The sequence below is a fragment of the Cucurbita pepo genome, chromosome 6 (genome assembly GCF_057944985.1).
Source record: "Cucurbita pepo subsp. pepo isolate OVF chromosome 6, ASM5794498v1, whole genome shotgun sequence".
In the NCBI taxonomy this organism is placed as follows: domain Eukaryota; kingdom Viridiplantae; phylum Streptophyta; class Magnoliopsida; order Cucurbitales; family Cucurbitaceae; genus Cucurbita; species Cucurbita pepo.
This window is the reverse complement of record NC_141803.1, coordinates 14,293,632-14,312,417: the sequence shown is the minus strand read 5'-3', so window position 1 is coordinate 14,312,417 and position 18,786 is coordinate 14,293,632. Positions and strand designations below refer to the sequence as shown.

Sequence of the window (18,786 nt, the reverse complement as noted above, 5' to 3'; positions counted from 1 at the left end):
CCAAGCTGTCTATATCTCCATTCTGTGTACAGCTAAGCTATGACCATGAAATGGCATTTTCGGTAATTAACTCCAAAATCAGGGGTATTTCCATATTCTCTGTCTTCTCACACCCTTAAAATAGTCGAAAGGACAGCGATGACGGACATAATAATACACCCTCTCCCTTCTGACACACCCACGTCCATCATGGCGCGTGCACCCCTTCCCCTCTTTCTTTCTCAATTATACCCACCATTCCTCACGCGCCCCTTCATCGCGCGTGTAATTCCCTACCTATTCTAAATTAAACCCTAAATATCCTAATATCACCTTCTTACATATTTATGATTTTGCCCAAAATTAAATAATAAAAAAAAAAACGCATAAAATATAACCGTTAACAAATTTCAACTCAATTTTATTTTTTTCAAAGCAAGAAGTATATATTATTCTTTGCTTATTGAGAACAAATTATTAATCAAATAAATAAGGTTAATAAATTGAAAAAAATTGGAAATAAATGGAGAATGCACCTCTTTTGTAACAAATACTCACACTAAAAAAAATTACAAAACGCTAGATAGAAAATTATTACATTTTGTTTTTCTCAAGATAAAAAACTTGGTGAGATAGACTAATAATTACAACATAAGTCATATTCTATCTTGTGAGATAGCACATCTGTTGGGGAGGAGGAAACATTCTTTATAAGGGTGTGAAAATCTCTTTTTAGTAGACACATTTTAAAATCCTTGAGGGAAAGCCCAAATAGGATAATGTCTACTATTAGTGGGCTTAGGCCATTACAAATGGTGTCAGAGATAGATACCAAGCGATGTGTCAGCGAGGAGGCTGAGTCCCGAAGAGACTGGACATGAGGTGTGCCAGCAAGGACGTTGGGCTCTAAAGAGAGGTGGATTGCGGGGTCCCATATTGATAGGAGAAGGGAACGAATGCCAGCGATGACACTAGGCTCTGAAGGGAGGTGGATTGTGAGATCCCATATCAGTTGGGGAGGAGAACGAAGCATTTTTTTTATAAGGGTGTGAAAACTTCTCTTTAGTAGACACGTTTTAGAAACCTTGAGGCAAAGTCCAAAGAGGACAATATATTCTATCGATGGGTTTAGACTGTTACAAATGGTATCAGAGTCAGACACCGAGCGATGTGCCAATGAGGAGGTTAAGCCTCGAAGGAGGTGGACACGAGGCAGTGTGCTAGTAAGGATGTTGGACCCTGAAGAGAGGTGGATTGGGGGGTTCCACATCAATAGAAGGAGGGAATGAATGCTAGCGAGAACGCTAGGTCCGAAGGGGGGTGGATTGTGAGATCCCACATCAGTTGGGGAGAAGGAAACATTTTTTATAAGGGTGTGGAAACCTCTCCCTAGCATATGCGTTTTAAAAATCTAGAGGAAAATCCCAAAAAGAACAATATCTACTAGCTGTGGATTTGGGTCATTACATATCTAATCTGATCTTCTATATCTCACATCGATTGGGAGGAGAACAAAACATTCTTTATAAGGGTAGGGTGTGAAAATCTCTCCCTAGCATACGCGTTTTAAAAATCTAGAGGGAAATCCCAAAGAGATAATATTTGCTAGCTATGAATTTGAGCCGTTACATATCTGATCTGATCTTCTATATTTATTTCGGTATTTACCGCATAAGTCATCTTCTAATGAGCTCATCCAGATACCGAGTTAACCCTAATGGGTCGAGACGATATTTTAATATTAAATTGATATAATAAAGTTAAAAGAAATATAAAAAAAAAAAGGAAGAAAAAAATAGTATTGCTCCTCTTGGCATTGCCTCCTTGGTGGGCTCTCCTCTCTCTATATAATTTGACGTCCGTATTATAAGAGGGTCTTTCCTGCCTCCCTTTAACCCCAAAAATAATTATAGTAATATATATTTTATTTTATTTTATTTTTTATTTATAATTTGTTGCTGTCAAAGTTTTGCTTTCCCTTCCCTCCTTCCTTCACTTTCTCCTTTGTTCTCATCTCTGACCTAATTCTCTTCTTCTTCTTCCTCTTCCTCTTCACAAACAAAAACTTGAAAGATTTTGTTGGGTTTTGAAGATCAAACAACTTTTGTTTTGAAAATCGAAGAATTTTTGTTTCGAAGATCGAAGAATTTGGTGTTGAAGATCATGACTCCATCTAACATAGCAAGCCAATTTGGTGATACCACTTACACCAAGGTTTTCGTTGGTGGCTTGGCTTGGGAGACCCAAAAAGACACCATGAAGAATTACTTTGAGCAATTTGGGGATATCTTGGAAGCTGTTGTTATTACCGACAAGGCCACCGGACGATCCAAAGGCTATGGATTTGTAATCATCTTCTTCTAATTTCTCCATCTTGTTGTTCTTGTTCATGTTCTTCTTCCATTTACTCTTTTCCTTTTTCGATTTTAGGTTACTTTCCGGGAACCCGACGCTGCCATGAGAGCTTGTGTCGATGCGGCGCCGGTCATCGATGGTCGGAGAGCCAATTGCAATCTTGCTTCTCTCGGTGTTCAGAGATCTAAACCCTCCACACCTAAGCACGGTATATTCACGTTTCTATACTCAGATCTATTGATTTTGATATTGCATGATATTGTCTACTTTGAATATAAAGCTCTCGTGACTTTACTTTTAGTTTTATCGAGATAATGTTTGCTACTGTGAGATCCCACATCGGTTGGAGAGAAGAACGAAACACCCTTTATTAGAGTGTGGAAACCTCTCCCTAGCAGACACGTTTTAAATACCTTAAGGGTAAGCCCGAAAGGAAAAGCCCAAAGAGAACAGTACCTGCTAGCGGTGACTTTAAACACCCTTATAAGGACAAGGAAACCTCTCTCTAGCAGATGCGTGTAAGCCCGAAAGGGAAAGCCTGAGATAGTGTTTGTTACTATAAGATCTCACACTCTCGATAAGGGTTTGGAAACCTCTCTCTAGTAGACGCGTTTTAAAAGCCTTGAGGGTAAACTCGAAAAAAATAATATCTGCTAGCGGTGAGCTTAGATCGTTACAGTAACGTGTATACTTACGATCATTTAGATGTTTGTTTAAGTGTTTGATTTTGTGTTTAAAGAGAAAAAGAAATGGGAATTAACAGGAGGAGGAGGAAGAAACTTTAGGGTATTGAGCTCTTTCCAGACTGGATTTGGAGGGAATGTTGGCTCAGCTTTTCATTCAACACCAACTTTCCCTCATTATGCTATCCACCAAGGGATCCCTTACAATCTCTATGGGTACTCTTTCTCTCTCTCTCTCTCTCTCTCCTTTTCTCTCTCTACAACGTGACATGCCAACTCATATATTCACTTTAATTTATGACTAAGAATAAAGTTTTTATTTTTGCTTCATAATTACTCTAAATTTAATTCATATCATTTCCTATATTCATGTAATGCATTAAATTCTCCTTTCCTTTTGTTCTTTCCATTCCTTTGTATTAATGCATGCATGGGATTGCATGGATTTGTGAATAATTGGGTAATTGTTATTATTGTTGCTTGTTTAGGTACTCTTCATACTCGCCCGACTACGCTTACCCCACGGTTCGTACAAACCTTTCTTGTTCTTCAGATTATTTTTAGTTTTGAGTATCATTGTTAGGAATGACGACTCTCCACGATCGTATGATATTGTCCACTTTGAGCTTAAGCTCTCGTGGGTTTGCTTTGGACTTTCTAAAAACCTCGTATCGATGGAGATATATTCCTTACGTATAAATCCATGATCATTCCTGTGAGATCTCACATTGATTGGGGAGGAGAAACGAAACACCCTTTATAAGGGTGTGGAAACCTTTCCCTAGCAGACGCGTTTTAAAAACATTGAGGAGAAGCCCGAAAGGGAAAACCCAAAGAGGAAAATATCTGCTAGAGGTGTGCTTGAGCCGTTATAAATGGTATCAGAGCCAGACACTGGGCGATGTGTCAGGGAGGAGGTTGAGCTCCGAAGGGGGTGGACAATAGACAATGTGTCAGCAAGAATGCTGGCCACAAAGAGGGGTGGATTGAATGGGTCCCACATTGATTGGAGAAGGGGATGAGTGCCAGCGAGGACGTTGGGTTTTGAAGGGGGTGGATTGTGAGATCCCACAGTGGTTAAGGAGGAGAACGAGACACCCTTTATAAGGGTGTAGAAACCATTTCTTATCAAACCCGTTTTTAAAACCTTAAAGGGAAAACCCAAAAGAAAAAATCTCAAAGAGAACAATATCTGCTAGCGGTGTGCTTAACCATTACAATTCCTTAAATTAGCCAATGTGAGATTGCATCCCGACAATCTTTAACCATCATGAAATTCACAAAGAATAGTTGAAGTAATGGAATGGAATAAATATTTAAGAAGAGAAAAGAAACAAAATAAATTTAAAGGGTTTTGAATAAGGACGGTAAAATTTTAATATTCCTTAGGGTGGAAGAATCTGTGTCATTGCGTGGTGGTCAAACTGTTGAAAAAGTGAAAGTTAAAAGAGACCAAATCTGTGCTTCCTTCTCTTGTCGTTTGACCCGACAGTTTTTGTTTCTACATTTATTATTTTGTAACAGTAAATCACTTTTTTTACCGTTTTTTTTTTTTATGGTTTTATTGTTACGGTTTTTGTTACACGTTCTTTCATGCATGTAATCATGTACTCAAACTAAAAAAAAAAAAAAAACTTTAAAATTAAAATAGTCGAGGTTTCCAGTATCCTTGTTTACACACGCCTTGTGTCCTCAACTTTCTCGCTGATATATTGTCCCGTGTCTAGTTCTGATGTCATTTATAACAGTCCAAGTCCACTACTAGTAGATATTGTTCTTTTTGGAATTTTCCTTCCGAACTTTCCCTCAAAGTTTTAAAACGGATTTGTTAAGAAGAGTTTCCACACCCTTATAAAAAATGTTCTGTTCTACTTCTCAATGATGTGGGATCTGAGTTGTGTTGAGTTGGATTTTTTTTTTTGGATTTGGGTTGGTTAGATTGATGGCTCGATTAACCTAAATACAGCTTACAACCGAACCCCAAGTTGGGTTGAGGTTGGGTTGACGAACTTTTTAAAATTATTTTAAAAAATTTGTTTATTTTCCTAGCACATTACATTAATAACTAAATTTTTATAAATTTAAAATATCAAACATTTATAAGCAACAATATATCAATAAAATTAGTAAAAAAACGTCAAATATTTTTTGTTTCAAAAAATTTAACTTAAGCGGTAAAAAAAATTATAATTCAACCCGACCTTTATTATATTATTATTTATATGAGGGGTTTTTTAATTAATTTCCAGAGCTATTACAATGTGTACGGCGGAGCAACTGCACAGTACCCCATGTACGGCACCGGTCCCGGCGGCATATTGAGTGGAGCAGCGGCGGCGGCAGCCGCATTCTACCCTTATTTCCAATTCGGGGAAGGAAGCGGCGGCGGAGCTAATGGCTTCACCGGCGGTGCCGGGCAGCAGGGGTATGGCGTTCAGTACCCTCACCACCTGTTGCAGTACTCCGCCGCCCTTAATTCAACTCCAACAACGTTCCCTCAGCACTATGCCGCTCCTCCTATGTCTCTGCCTCCCACGCCCCCCACTTTGCCATCAGGTTCGTCTCCCCGCTCTCGTCTCGTTCGATTAGTTTAAAACAATTATGTTCATCTTCATAAATAAAAAATAAAAAAAATAAAATAGTTATCAAATGAACTAATTGTTAAGGATATTTAGCCTTACAGTATAGTTTATGTTAAAAATGATGCTTTGATACCATGTTAAGAATGAAAAGCTCTAATACCTTAATACACTGATCCCATGTTAAGAATAATGCTCTGATACCATGTTAAGAATGTTACTCTAATACCATGTTAAAAATGAGAAACTCTGATATCATGTTAAGAATGATGCTTTGATACCATGTAAAAAATGATGCTCTGATACCATTTTAAGAATGAGAAACAAAAGTGAGATTGAAAGTTCGAGAATCATAGATGGGATCGAAAGTCCAAGAAAATGGGAATCTATGATTGAAAGTCCAAGAAAGTGGGATCGGAAGTACGGTAAAATAAGAGAACATATTCTACTAACGAAACCTAGAAGATAAGATAAATAGTTTATCATAATTACATATTTGACCTTTTATCATATTTGCCCTCCTTCTTTCCATTTCCTCGGTAATTTATTTGATGATTATAAATAGAGAATTTCCACCACCGTTCAGGTGGGGTAGTTTTAGCAAATATTCTCACTAATATCTTTGTATCTTTGACAGTGTTTTTCGCTATTCCACAGGCGTGACGATGGCTCTTCCTACACCAATCCCACATCGCTAAACGTCCTCAAATTTCCTCCGAAACGAAAAATCACAAGCCCTAACCATGGTTCCATCTCTTTCTCTCTTCCACTCTTTTGGCCAATGGTCAGCCCTCCGTCGGGGTTGAGCCAACCAACCATAGCTAACCTCACCAAAATCATGCATTATTTTTTTTTTATCAAAAGTGGTTCATAGGCCATGAAGGGACTTGGCCCTAAGTTGGCTAATTATGCACATAGCTACGTTTTAATCTTTGATAGCCTAAGGAAGGCTACAAGGATAGACCCAAAAAACATTTTTCCAAAGGAAAAAAAAAAACCATTTCAAAAAGCTAATATTTTTCTCATTATTGTAATTAAATTTCAATTAGGAGTAATCACAACACGCTGCTTCTGTGAAGACCAGCGAATAGCTCCTGAACTCATCAGGATTAGGGTTAGGGTTAAGAATATGTAGCGTTTTTGTTGCTATCGTTACAATTTAATTAACTTGGTCTAATCAACCAACCCATTTCAAAATATTCCCCATGGGTTTGGGGAATGGTAATGAAACCCTTTTATTAATCAACTCTTAAAGCACATTATTAGTTATTTCTTGTAATTAAACTTCACAAACAATGGTGGCTTTAACTTATGGGAGTTATAGCCATGTTTATTTTTGGTAAAGGTTTTGCATTTAGGTCCCATAATTAGGAGTTAATTAGGATAGGATTAAGCATTCCATGATTTTGAGACTCCATTAATGGATATTGGAGGTCTCAAAATAAGCATTTTGCATGTGAGCCCTTGGGAGATATTTGGGTTCCCTTTGGCTTGTTCTTTCACTAACCCTAAACCAACCATGGTTAGGACTTAGGTCAACTTCATTTCTCTTTTCAATATTCCCATTTTACCCTCCTCTCTATCATCCATCCCAATCACCAATGTGTATGTGTGTTCAAGGGCTTTCTCGTCATGGAGATGGTGGACCTTGGAAGCACTGTTTTTCATTGATTATGTCTGTAAAAGAAGAGCCTTTGTTCATGTCTTTTTATGGTTTGTAATGTAATTAGATACTCTATTATCCTTTCTTTATATCAAGACTTCTGGCTAAGATTTGGTTCTTCATTAGTTGCTTGAAGAATAACCTACGTACCTCAATATGAATTGCTTCTTTCTTTCTCTCCATTTCTTGATTTCTTGATTTGATTTGATGTTGGGTGTTTGAAAGTATGTGTTTTTTCTTTCAAAATACTTTATTCTAAAACGTTTTTAAGACTAGACTCTCGAGTTTAGAACAATTTAGTCTTCAATTTAGTTCCTTTTGAATTTGAAACTTCAGAACTCAAATTTGAGACTTCTTTATGTTGAGAATTGTTGGGAGAAGAGTCGTGCATCTGCATCTGCTAATTAAGGGGTTGATTGTGGGTTTATAAGTAAGGAATGCTATCTCCATTGGTATAAAGTATTTTGGGGAAACCAAAAGTAAAGTCATGAGAGCTTATGCTCAAAGTGGACAATATCATATCATTATGGAGGGTCGTAGTTTCTAACATGGTATTAGAGTCATGCTCTTAACTTAGCCATGTCAATAGAATCCTCAAATGTCGAACAAAAAAAGTTGTGAGCCTCGAAGGTGTAGTCAAAGTGACTCAAGTGTCGAACAAAGGATATACTTTTGTTCGAGGGCTCCAGAGAAGGAGTTGAGTCTCAATTAAGGGGGAGGCTATTCGAGAGCTCCATAGGCCTCAGGAGAGGGTCTATGGTGTACTTTGTTCGAGAGGAGGATTGTTGAGGATTGTTGGGGAGGAGTCCCATATCGGCTAATTCAGGGGTTGATCATAGATTTATAAGTAAAGAAGACTATCTCCATTAGTATGAGGTCTTTTGAGGAAACCAAAAGTAAAGTCATGAGAGCTTATCCTCAAAGTGAACAATATCATACCATTGTGGAGGGTCGTTGTTTCTAACATGGTATTAGAGTCATGCTCTTAACTTAGCCATGTCAAGAATTCTCAAATGTCGAACAAAGAAGTTATGAGCCTCGAAAATGTAGTCAAAAGTGACTTAAGTGTCAGAACAAATGGTGTACTTCGTTTGAGAGCTCTAAAGAAAGAGTCAAGCCTCGATTAAGGGGGAGGTTGTTCGAGAGCTCCATAGACCTCAGGAAAGGCTCTATGGTGCACTTTGTTCGAGAAGTAATTAGCCAGAACATTTGACCCTGCTTGTAATTAGTTCAAGCCGTTCCTTCATGGGTCCTTGAATTGGACCCTTAGAGTCTTGCTCTATTGATGGGGAAGGGAATGAAAATGAAACACAACCATTAAATTATATGATTCTTTGTTTTAGAAGCACGTATTGTTCCAAAAACACATCCAACCAGTTGTGATTTGTGACCTTTTTGACTTTGAGAGTTAGAGGCCCACCTTAAAGATAAAAAGTGAAAAAGGTAACCCTCTTCTTCTAGACAGACCTCTAAGAACATTAATTATTTGACTATCACTTGTCCGTTTCCCGTGGTTCTACCCGTGAATCATTAAACTTGACTTATACTCGACCAAATTTAGAAAATTTATTAGTGATTCTTTCATCAGATACACGTAAAAGAAATTAAAAAATTTAGTGCTTAAAGTTCTTTACTACAAATATGTTCTCGACTCCTCTCAAGTTAGTTTTTTTTCTACTTCGGTTATTCATTTTGATGTGGGTCGATCAAGGTTCAAAACCAACATCTCCGACTCTAATATTTTAACATAAAGTGAAATCAACGAGGTGATATTTTTCTTTTGGGTGGGTTTTGTAATATAGTTCCAAATGATATGGAATCAACCCAATGAGCTCTGATGCCAAATGATAAAGAAATCACTCCAAGGAGAGTAAGATTCAGATTACCTTGTTGATCAAATATCTGAAAGCAAGAACACTTGTTTGAGATTCGAATCACTCCACAAGCAAGATTGATCATGTGTAGCTAGAATGATTCTTGTTGATCAAATATCTGAAGGCAAGAACAGTTGTTTGAGATTCGAATCACTCCACAACCAAGATGGATCATGTCGAGCTTGAATGATTCTACATGCAACCTAAACTACATAAAATTGCAAAGAAACTTAGTCATGGGCTGAAAGAGAGGACAAATGCTCATTTTACTATATTTTTCAAGTCTTCTTACAAATATAACATACATGCCTTTATATAACCTCAAAATGAAACTCTTAACTGTACACGACACATTTCAAGAGTTAGTAACATTCATATGTTATAAAAAGTCTTAAAATACATTAATGAAATACAGTAACTCTAAATTATTCTAAATGGTAATCCACCCAAAATTTATAACAATGAAACTTCATTCTTTTTCAACGTGACATAAATTGAAATATCTTTTAATAATTTCAACAATATTTTCTTCACATCTTCATTGAAGTATATTGTATGATTGATGTTTTTTGGTTTATATCATAATAGCAGTGAAAGAGTAAGAGTTTGTAAGATTATGTTTAAATTTGTGGTTTTGGGAGAGAATATTTAGACTATTTGTGGAGGATGATAGATTGTTTGATTGAAGGTAAATAAAGTTTGCTATTATCAACTTCATTTATTTTCATTATCTCATTTCCATGCCTTATAATGATTCACTATGATTGCTTCAAGATCAATTCATTATAATTGCGAAAACGATTTTCGTTCTAGGGTTGAGTATATAGGAAAAAGAGTCGATTTTGAAAGGCTTCGAAAGTGACATGTTATCTAATTATCAAATGGAAATGTATGATATTTCGTATTTCTATAATCTAACGTTTGTTTTATATGATATTTTTAATCGTAGATTTGAATCCTAATTTTATATATTCCGCCAATTTTTACTAATAACGATATTAGAAAAGACCAATATAATTTTAGAGTTTTGAATAATGAATACGTAAAACACCAATAAAACTATTTTTATGTTCGAACCATGAATTAGGAACCATTTAGAGGATATTCTTAATAACAAAAATATGGGATCATAACGACATGTCTCTAAATTAAGGATTGATATATGACGATAAGCCACCAATCCCCTCTTAGATGAGATGGAATGAGATCTCAATCTTGTAATGGGTAATACCAATAATGAATTCCTTATCCAAAGGTTTGAAGTATTGTACGAGTTTCATCGTAATTAAACTAGTTTTCTAGGCTTGCAACTAAATCCTTGATTGCAACAAGGGATAAAATTATCGGTAGCGTATGCACATGTTTTTCGAACATGCATATAAGAGACTAAATCCTCTTCTAATCATGTTAAGAAAACACCGATCCTATATAATGTATCACATTTGAAATTTTAATATGTTGTTCTTGTACGAAGAAACCAAAATTAAAAGCCCTAAGAAAAAAAAAAGGGTAAATAGAACCGAAGAAAAAATATTGTAAACGAAGAAATGAGTTGGGGAAACAATTACAAGACGTAATACAAAAGACTTGAATACAAAGATGGACTGACACTTTGAAACGACCCCCTTTGTCACTCTAGGGTCTCGAATGATCCTCCACCTCAACCGATAGTTTGTGAACACCTCAAAAGAAAGAAGAAAGAGGAGAGTATAAAAATACTTAGTAAGCAACCTACTTGCAAGCTCTCATTGCATCCTTAAACTAGTAGGTATTTACCTGCTTTACTCCGAATTCTAGAAAGTTTAGGCCTAGTCTCTACTACTATATGAGCATTTGGGGTGTCTCGAAGTTTTGAGTGATACTTTAGTTGCTCATGGACCCACCCTGGGTATGGAGGAAATGTCTGTTCTTTGAAGCCCTAATCAACCTATATGAGATGACTACACCAAATTTGAATGCATTGAAAAATTAATTTAGATAGCAGTCGGAGCTCCTGAGCTAGAAAAAACACACCTTGAACGTAAGCCGAAGACGAGCTGCGGCTACGGATCGATTGGCACGCACACCACACGTGGGGGAGGAGATGTGGCTGTGCTTCTGTTGGGCCCTTGATACTCGTGGGCTGTGCTTCTGTTGATCTGGGCCGTGAACCTTGGCCCAAAATGGTACTGTGACGGGCTGAGGAAGTGGGCTGGGTTGTTGGCTTCTAGAATTTTGTTTGGGCTATGGCTATTGGGTGCATTTCCAAACCTGCCAATTTTGGTCCAAGGCTACAGTTTTTGGGTCGGATGCTTACTGAAGTTGAGGCTTGGATTTTGGCTCGGACCCCGAAGCTGATTGTTTTTTTTAATGACTATCGTTACATATACCCACTAATAAGAACTTTTGTGGTCAAAAGTAATTTGACCTTGGAACAATTGTTAGGGTATTTCTCTCTCATTTCATCCTCGTGTTCCTAAGTGCCTTCTCCTATTTGGTGATTTTACCACAATACTTTGATAAAAGCTATTTATTATGAGCGAAGAACCTTCACTTCTCGAGTTAGGATCCTAACTAGTCTGTCTTTGACGTCATTTTCCAATCAAAACTGACACCTCCCTCTTCGTCTTAGTTGGTTTATTCGTCCTTAGGGTATTTCAAGGTCGTGGCTTCATCTGTGATGCAAATCCGTCACCCCCGATTTGATTTCGAAACCCACGACTATTGTGCAGCGAATAAGTCCGACGATGAGAACTACGAGCTAAACGTGATGTATCTGGTGTCACCGTCGTGTTCTCCCTCTCGTACGCCATCCCTTAAGTTATCCTCACTCGTTTCCTCGTCAAACTGAGTTTGCCGAAAAACTTTGAATCCTTTCTCTTTCCCTCTCGATTTTTTCCTTTTTGTTTCTTTGTTGCAGGTACTCAGGGTCGTGTGGAGGGTTGGCTAAAGGGGGTGGGAGCGTCATGGAGATTCAGGGTTGTGTGGAGAATTCTCGCGTCCTCCTTGAATTTCGTCAATTTTTTTAAAACTGATCGTTAAAATTTTAATAAAAAAATAGGGTCGTTATAAGATTAACCTATTTGGATAGGTTGAAGATTTTTTTTTCTTTATATTATTGCATATCTAGAAAATAAGTTAAATTTACTAAACATAAAACTATGGAATTTAGATTTCAAACAAAATTTATCTCATATTCCTAGATTGTCACGCCTTTAGTGAGAATCAGTAGTACTTGACAACTATTACGTTACATCCGTCTTTTACCTGGGCTTATGTAATGGTTAAAAAAAATTAGTCGCTAAAAAATACGTGAAAATATCTTACGTACGATAACACGTGCCCAGTGGCCCTTGCACGTATCATTTATGGTTTATGTTATGTGATAATGTGATTATGTTATATGATGATGTTATATGATGTTGTATGATAATATGACTATGTATATGATATGAGATGATGACATAATGATGATGCATGATAACATGATGATGAAATGACTTAATATGACGTTATTCCATATTAAGATCATGTGCATGTATTAAATGTCCCAATACATTATGACGATGAGGTTTCTAAGGCACAACCCTAAATGATGTTAATGACGATGAACTTATGAAGGCCAACGCACGCATGTTACTTAGTGTAATGCGTGAATAATGTATAGAGTTGTGTCATAAGGATGATTTTGTGTATCCATATATAGTGGGTTACTTTCCAGTTTATAATGATGAGTACGGACACATACACTATGATAATAATGATGATGATCATGCCTTGCATGACACCCAGAGGTTTCCTAACCTCCGAACGTCCGGCTATAGTGGGTCCAAGGGAGTGCGAACCGCATGGGGACTCACACTTGCACAAGTGAATTGTGTGTAGGAAAGTACTACATATCCAATTTTGTCCGGACTAGAGGTCACCTCTATGATGGTTTTAACAATAGGTCCCTAATCACGAATTGCATGTTTTTTGCATTCTACCCAAATAGTGGGGTTACTTACTGACTATTTCTTTAAATACTCAATCCGTGTTATTTCTATTTCAGGTAAAGACCAGACACCTTTGTACGGATGAAGGCGCATTGCAAGTAAAAACCATGGCACAAGCATAGGATAATGATATTTCATTTATTAGACTTTATGACACAACATAGTATTTTATAATGAAGTTTTCAAAGAGAGTACATTATGATGACGGTAGCGACTTTAAGTTAGTAGAAATCTAGAGTCGTAGGCTCCTTTATCATCGAGGTTACAAATTTTCTTCACCTTCCGCCAATCATTAAATAAAAATATGTCTTTCAAGTTATAAAATATCGGAAGGTGAACCAAAAACATAAAATAATAATAATAATAATAATAATAACAACAAAACCTTTTCAGAGTATCTATGCACTACAAAGTATGTCACCTGGTCTCGTCCTCGCACCACAGCATTTCAGAGTATCTATGCACTATTTCCGGTTCGCTGATAAAAAATATAGAATTGGGATGGAGGTGACATATGTGATACATTAAGTATGACTCGGAGAGATACATGCTAACTATGAGTAGGTCTATAAGGAAAGATGTTGAGGGCATAAATGACAACAAATTATTGAGATTCTTGTTATTGTTGGATGATGGAAGTCCCACATCGACTAATTTAGGGAATGATCATGGGTTTATAAGTGAGGAATACTAACTCCATTGGTATGAGGCCTTTTGGGGAAGCCCAAAGCAAAGCCATGAGAGCTTATGCTCAAAGTGGACAATATCATACCATTGTGGAGAGTCGTGTTCGTCTAACATGGTATCAGAGCCATGCCCTAAACTTAGTCGTGCCAATAGATTGATAAATCCTCAAATCCTCAAATATCGAACAAAGAACTCCTAAAGAAAAGGAGCCAAGCCCCTCCTCGAAGGCAGTCAAAAATGACTAAGACTCCAAAGGAGTCGAGCCTCGATTAAGGGGAGGCGCACTTTGTTCGAGGGGAGGTGTTGGATGATGGAAGTCCCACATCGACTAATTTAGGGAATGATCATGGGTTTATAAGTGAGGAATACTAACTCCATTGGTATGAGGCCTTTTGGGGAAGCCCAAAGCAAAGCCATGAGAGCTTATGCTCAAAGTGGACAATATCATACCATTGTGGAGAGTCGTGTTCGTCTAACAGTTATAACAATTTGACTAGGAAATTGAAATCACTAAAAACGATATAATTCGTTTTTTTTAATTGGATAATCATAAGAATTTTTTTATATTTTAGGTTATATTTATATTAGAATTAATTATTATCACGAAGAAGGTTACAAATTTTGAAATATCTCGAGAAGGTCAAAAATTTCATTTTGAGGCTATATTAAAGTTATGTATGTTTGTAAAAAAAATATATTTTGAAATATCTCGAGAAGGTCAAAAATTTCATTTTGAGGCTATATTAAAGTTATGTATGTTTGTAAAAAAAATATTTGTGTTTTCTTTCGGCCTATGTAGATTAGGTTACATGCTTAGAATAACTTGGTATAATCTATCTTGTTTGTAGAGTGATTCGAATCTCAAACAATGTGATACCCGAGTAAATTAAGGATACATGAATGAATGGAGACTAAAAGAAATTTTAGTATTTTAGTTCTTTCGAAGGAATTTAAAAATGCTCAACAGAAAAAATGACTAATAAAGGTAAAGAATTTTTAGAATGGTTAGAAAATGGTTAGAATTAAAAAATAATAATAATAATAACAATAAAATATTTTAAAATGTAAAATTACTAAAATACCCTTGAACTTCAAAGAAATTACGAAAATACCACGAATTAGAAACTTAGATACGCATCGGCGAGTGTCCCATATAAAATTCGTAGTATCTTCATTTTTTCCCGTTGGATCTTGTCAAATCTGAGTATGTTCCAGAGAAGACACAACTCATCGAACTCAACGCCCAATATTCAAAATGAAGGTCGGTTGCCTGCCGATTGGAGATATTTCCAGCCGTAACTCCATAAAAATCAACCTCAAATTTATGATAATTTTGGATGAAGGTTTAGACTCCATCTATACAGTCTGAAGTAGGAACTTTCATTTTAAGAATCGAGTTAAGTTGAGGCTTTAATTATAGGTTATAGCCTCTGAGATTTTGGATTTCCTACTCAGGATTTTCTTCCAAATTTGAGAGCCATAATCCATCACTACACTTCAAACTTGCTTCTACTCCTTTTAGATAAGATTATCCACAAGTTTGGTGAAGGAGTTAGAGTACTGAAGGTGAGTCAAACACAGTTTCCTAATTTGGTCGCCATTAAAGAAAGGAGGTTGAAGATCGAAAATTTAATTCGAGCCCACACACAAATTCGTCAAGAGAAACCTATCTTATTCAGTTTTTGCACCTCCAAGAAGCATTTTCATAGAAGACAAAGAAGGCTAACAAGTTCTAAAGCGTGTCCAATTGGATAAAAATATGTTCAGGCAAGATTTGGAGTATGCTATAGGTAGTAGGGTTAGTCCTTGACTTTCAAACAACCAGGAAGTTACCCTAAGTTTTTTTAGGAACTCTAGGTTCATCCCTCATTTTTTTTTTTTTTGTAACAATTAGGATGATACGTTGTGATAAGTTTTAAGATAACCCTTGGTTTTCAAGCAACCACAAGATTACCCTAACCTAAGATGAGCTCATGGTTAGCACTTGATTTTCAAGTAACCAGGATGTTACCTCATGACAGGTTTTAGGATAACCCTTAATTTTCAAGTAATAAGGTGGTTACCGGAAGATAAGATAAACTCCAACAAGATCTTGGTTTTCTTAGTAACCAAGATGCTACATCAAGATAAATTTTAAGATAACCCGAGATCAAAATGCTGTCCAAAAGAAGAAATAAGTTTCAAGTAGCTTGATTTTCAAGTTATCAATGTGCTACCCTAAAGATCGATCAAGTATTAGGTAACCTTTAATGTTCAAGTAGTCAATGTGTTACCTCAAGACATGAATCAAGTCAAAGCATGTTTACTATACCCAAGCATGTTTACTAGACAACCGTACCCTAAGGAACCCAAGCTTAAGAATGACGAGACAATTAAGTCTGTTAGGTGCCACTTGAGAAGGATAAGGACACAACAAGGAATAAGTGTGGTACACTAGCATACCTAAAAGAACATGATTAAGAACCTACAAGTAGGCTACTTACTCAATCTTTATACTCGATCCATCTTTTCAATATTTTTTTATAGTTGAACAAGGAGGTGATTGAGGCTGAGAGTAGACTCCAAGTGGTGTAACAACGGTAAAAAAGAAAAAAATAATAATAAAATAAAATAAAGAGAAAAAAATAACCGACCACTCTCCTTTAATCTCTCCGCTCCTTCCCTCAAATACCTCTCCCATTCTTTAATCTTTCCTTTTTCTTTTATCTGATTTTGTTACCTTATTTAGATTTTAGTTATAAATCAAATAACAATAACTTAAGGTAAGGTGTTCTGTAAATTGCATAACTATTTTTAAGAAAGAAAGGAAAATGAGAATGGATTGAAGATGACGGAAAAGTACTTGAAAAAAGGACAAGTGAGGAAGAAAAGCATGAAATAATATGCATTTATTTTTTTAATCTAAGTTTTATTACCGAACACAATATAGAAACAATGAAAACCAAAAATTCATTTTTTTATTGAATCAATTAAGTTTATATTTAAAATAGGTGAAGATTCGATATAAGTGAGAACGAATTCGAAGGATGAAAGCAACCAAATTTGGAGCTAGATAGAACTTTGGCTAAGGTTAACCAAGTAAATGGCCTTATTATAGAATAAGCTAGAAATTGTGTGAGTTATAATTTATGATGTATGAGTTATGATGATGTATGAGTTGTATCGTATGATGCCGTAGACTAGTATACGATGATGTATGAGTTATGATGCTTGATAATGTGTGTAATATATAGTTTGATATATGACATACTTGATATGCTTGATACATTTTATGGCGATATGATGAGTATGATGATTGCATGATATTTATCTTAATGTGTTGATGTTTTCCATATTTAGCATGCTATATGATGATGAGTGCCATATTGCATAATGTCGATAGACCGACATAGGACACAACCCTAGAAGCATGAAAATGATATTAATATAAATATCCAACAAGCATGTGTTACTTAGTGTAACAAAGAGATGAAACTAGAGGGTTGTGTCAGAAGAGATGATAAGATAGAATTTAGAGGGACCTCATGCATATTGTATGTTCATAAGCATACGGATACTTCTCTAGAGACGATGAGTGCAGACGTGCATAGTATGATGATGAGGGTGTTCATGAGGAGCATGACACCAAGGGGTTCTGCTGACCTTCAGACGTCACTACAGATTAGCTTGACCAAAGAGGGTCCAAGGGGTGTGCGAGCCCCCTAGGGATTCACACTCACATGTGTGAGTCGTGTGTAGGGAAGTACTACATATCCAATTTGTCCGAGACTGGAGGCCACCCCTAGAATAGAGTTAGGTCCCAAGGGCGTGATTGCATGTGTTTGCATTTGCATGACCCCTATAGTGGGGCCACTTACGGAGTATTCTTCGAAATACTAGGTCGTGTGCCACATCATTTTTCAGGTAAAGGCAAGGGGCACCTGTACGGAGGACGGCAGCATCTTGAGCAGAGACTGTGACACGTGCATATGGTAAACTCATATTTAAATTCCTAGTCTTAGGTTAGAATAGGTTGCTTTCCATTTCATCGTTTTAAATTATTTTTCATTTGTTTTTATGTTCTCTAAATTTCAGTATTTCATATTTAAAAACGTAAGACTATGACTATGTTTTCCAGAGAAGAGGTTGTTTTAAATGTTTTCGACATTTATACTATGGATGAAGTTTTTTTTTAAGAATTATTTTTCCACATAAGAGATGAGCATGAGACGTTAGTAGCGACTCTGAGTATGTAGAAATTTAGGATCATTACAGGTGCCATAGACGAGCCCACCCATCATCCTCATCCCTTTTTTGTTTTAAATATTTTGTGTTCATTCCTTATTTTGTATTTTAGCTACTTATGTACGAACTTTATTTGTTTTATTTCGCGAAAAGTTTGTCTGTCTTTTTACACCATCGAGTCAACCTTAGGTGATGGCTCGTGAAAATTGGGTCGTGACATCTTCACTCTTAAGAAGTGAGGAATAGGTAACTTGACCATGTCAGAAAGGATGTGGGGTCATGAGGTACTGAATCCAAATTTTGAATTCTTCAATAAAGTTGTCAGGTCAAATTCCCAAAAGTTACAATCATTCGAGAAAAAATCATCTTGAATTTTTTATTTTAGCATATGTGATCTAAGCGTTTGTATATCTCCAAAGATTCAATAGGGTTTTTAAATCCAATTGACTATAAACTTCCGATCAAATTAGTTAAATTTGATTTTGAAATGAATTTAAGAATTTATATAGTAAAACTTAGCTCTTACGTAATATATAATTGCTTGAGCTCTCTAGAAGGAAGAATGAGACGAAAGTCAATAGGTAACCGTGTTGATAACTGTGTTGATATAATCCTTATTTTGGCTACAACTCATAAAAAGTTTTATATTTATTAAAAGCGTTTTCTCATTATCTAAGTTACCAAATATAGTCTAAAAATTAAATAACCAAAAAAAAAAAAAAAAAAAAAAAAATGTCAAAACATAAAAGCAAAAATAAAAACAAAAAA

The 18,786-nt window shown here is 36.1% G+C and overlaps 1 protein-coding gene across 5 annotated transcripts; it reads left to right on the top strand.

The window, feature by feature from the left end:
- The first annotated feature begins 1,902 nt into the window (after nt 1-1,902).
- Nucleotides 1,903-7,435, top strand: LOC111797080 (RNA-binding (RRM/RBD/RNP motifs) family protein). Of its 5 annotated transcripts, none has more exons than XM_023679976.2 (6): nt 1,903-2,325; nt 2,410-2,542; nt 3,098-3,233; nt 3,506-3,542; nt 5,267-5,573; nt 6,254-7,435. In XM_023679976.2, exons 1-6 carry the CDS (start codon nt 2,143-2,145, stop codon nt 6,292-6,294), a joined length of 837 nt encoding a protein of 278 aa, XP_023535744.2. In that variant the 5' UTR covers nt 1,903-2,142; the 3' UTR covers nt 6,295-7,435. The 5 variants fall into 5 exon arrangements, with proteins under 5 accessions (XP_023535744.2, XP_086981083.1, XP_086981084.1 ...); XM_087124957.1 differs by having other exon boundaries at nt 1,905-2,325; nt 3,101-3,233; XM_087124958.1 differs by having other exon boundaries at nt 1,905-2,325; nt 6,234-7,435.
- The last annotated feature ends 11,351 nt before the right edge of the window (nt 7,436-18,786 follow it).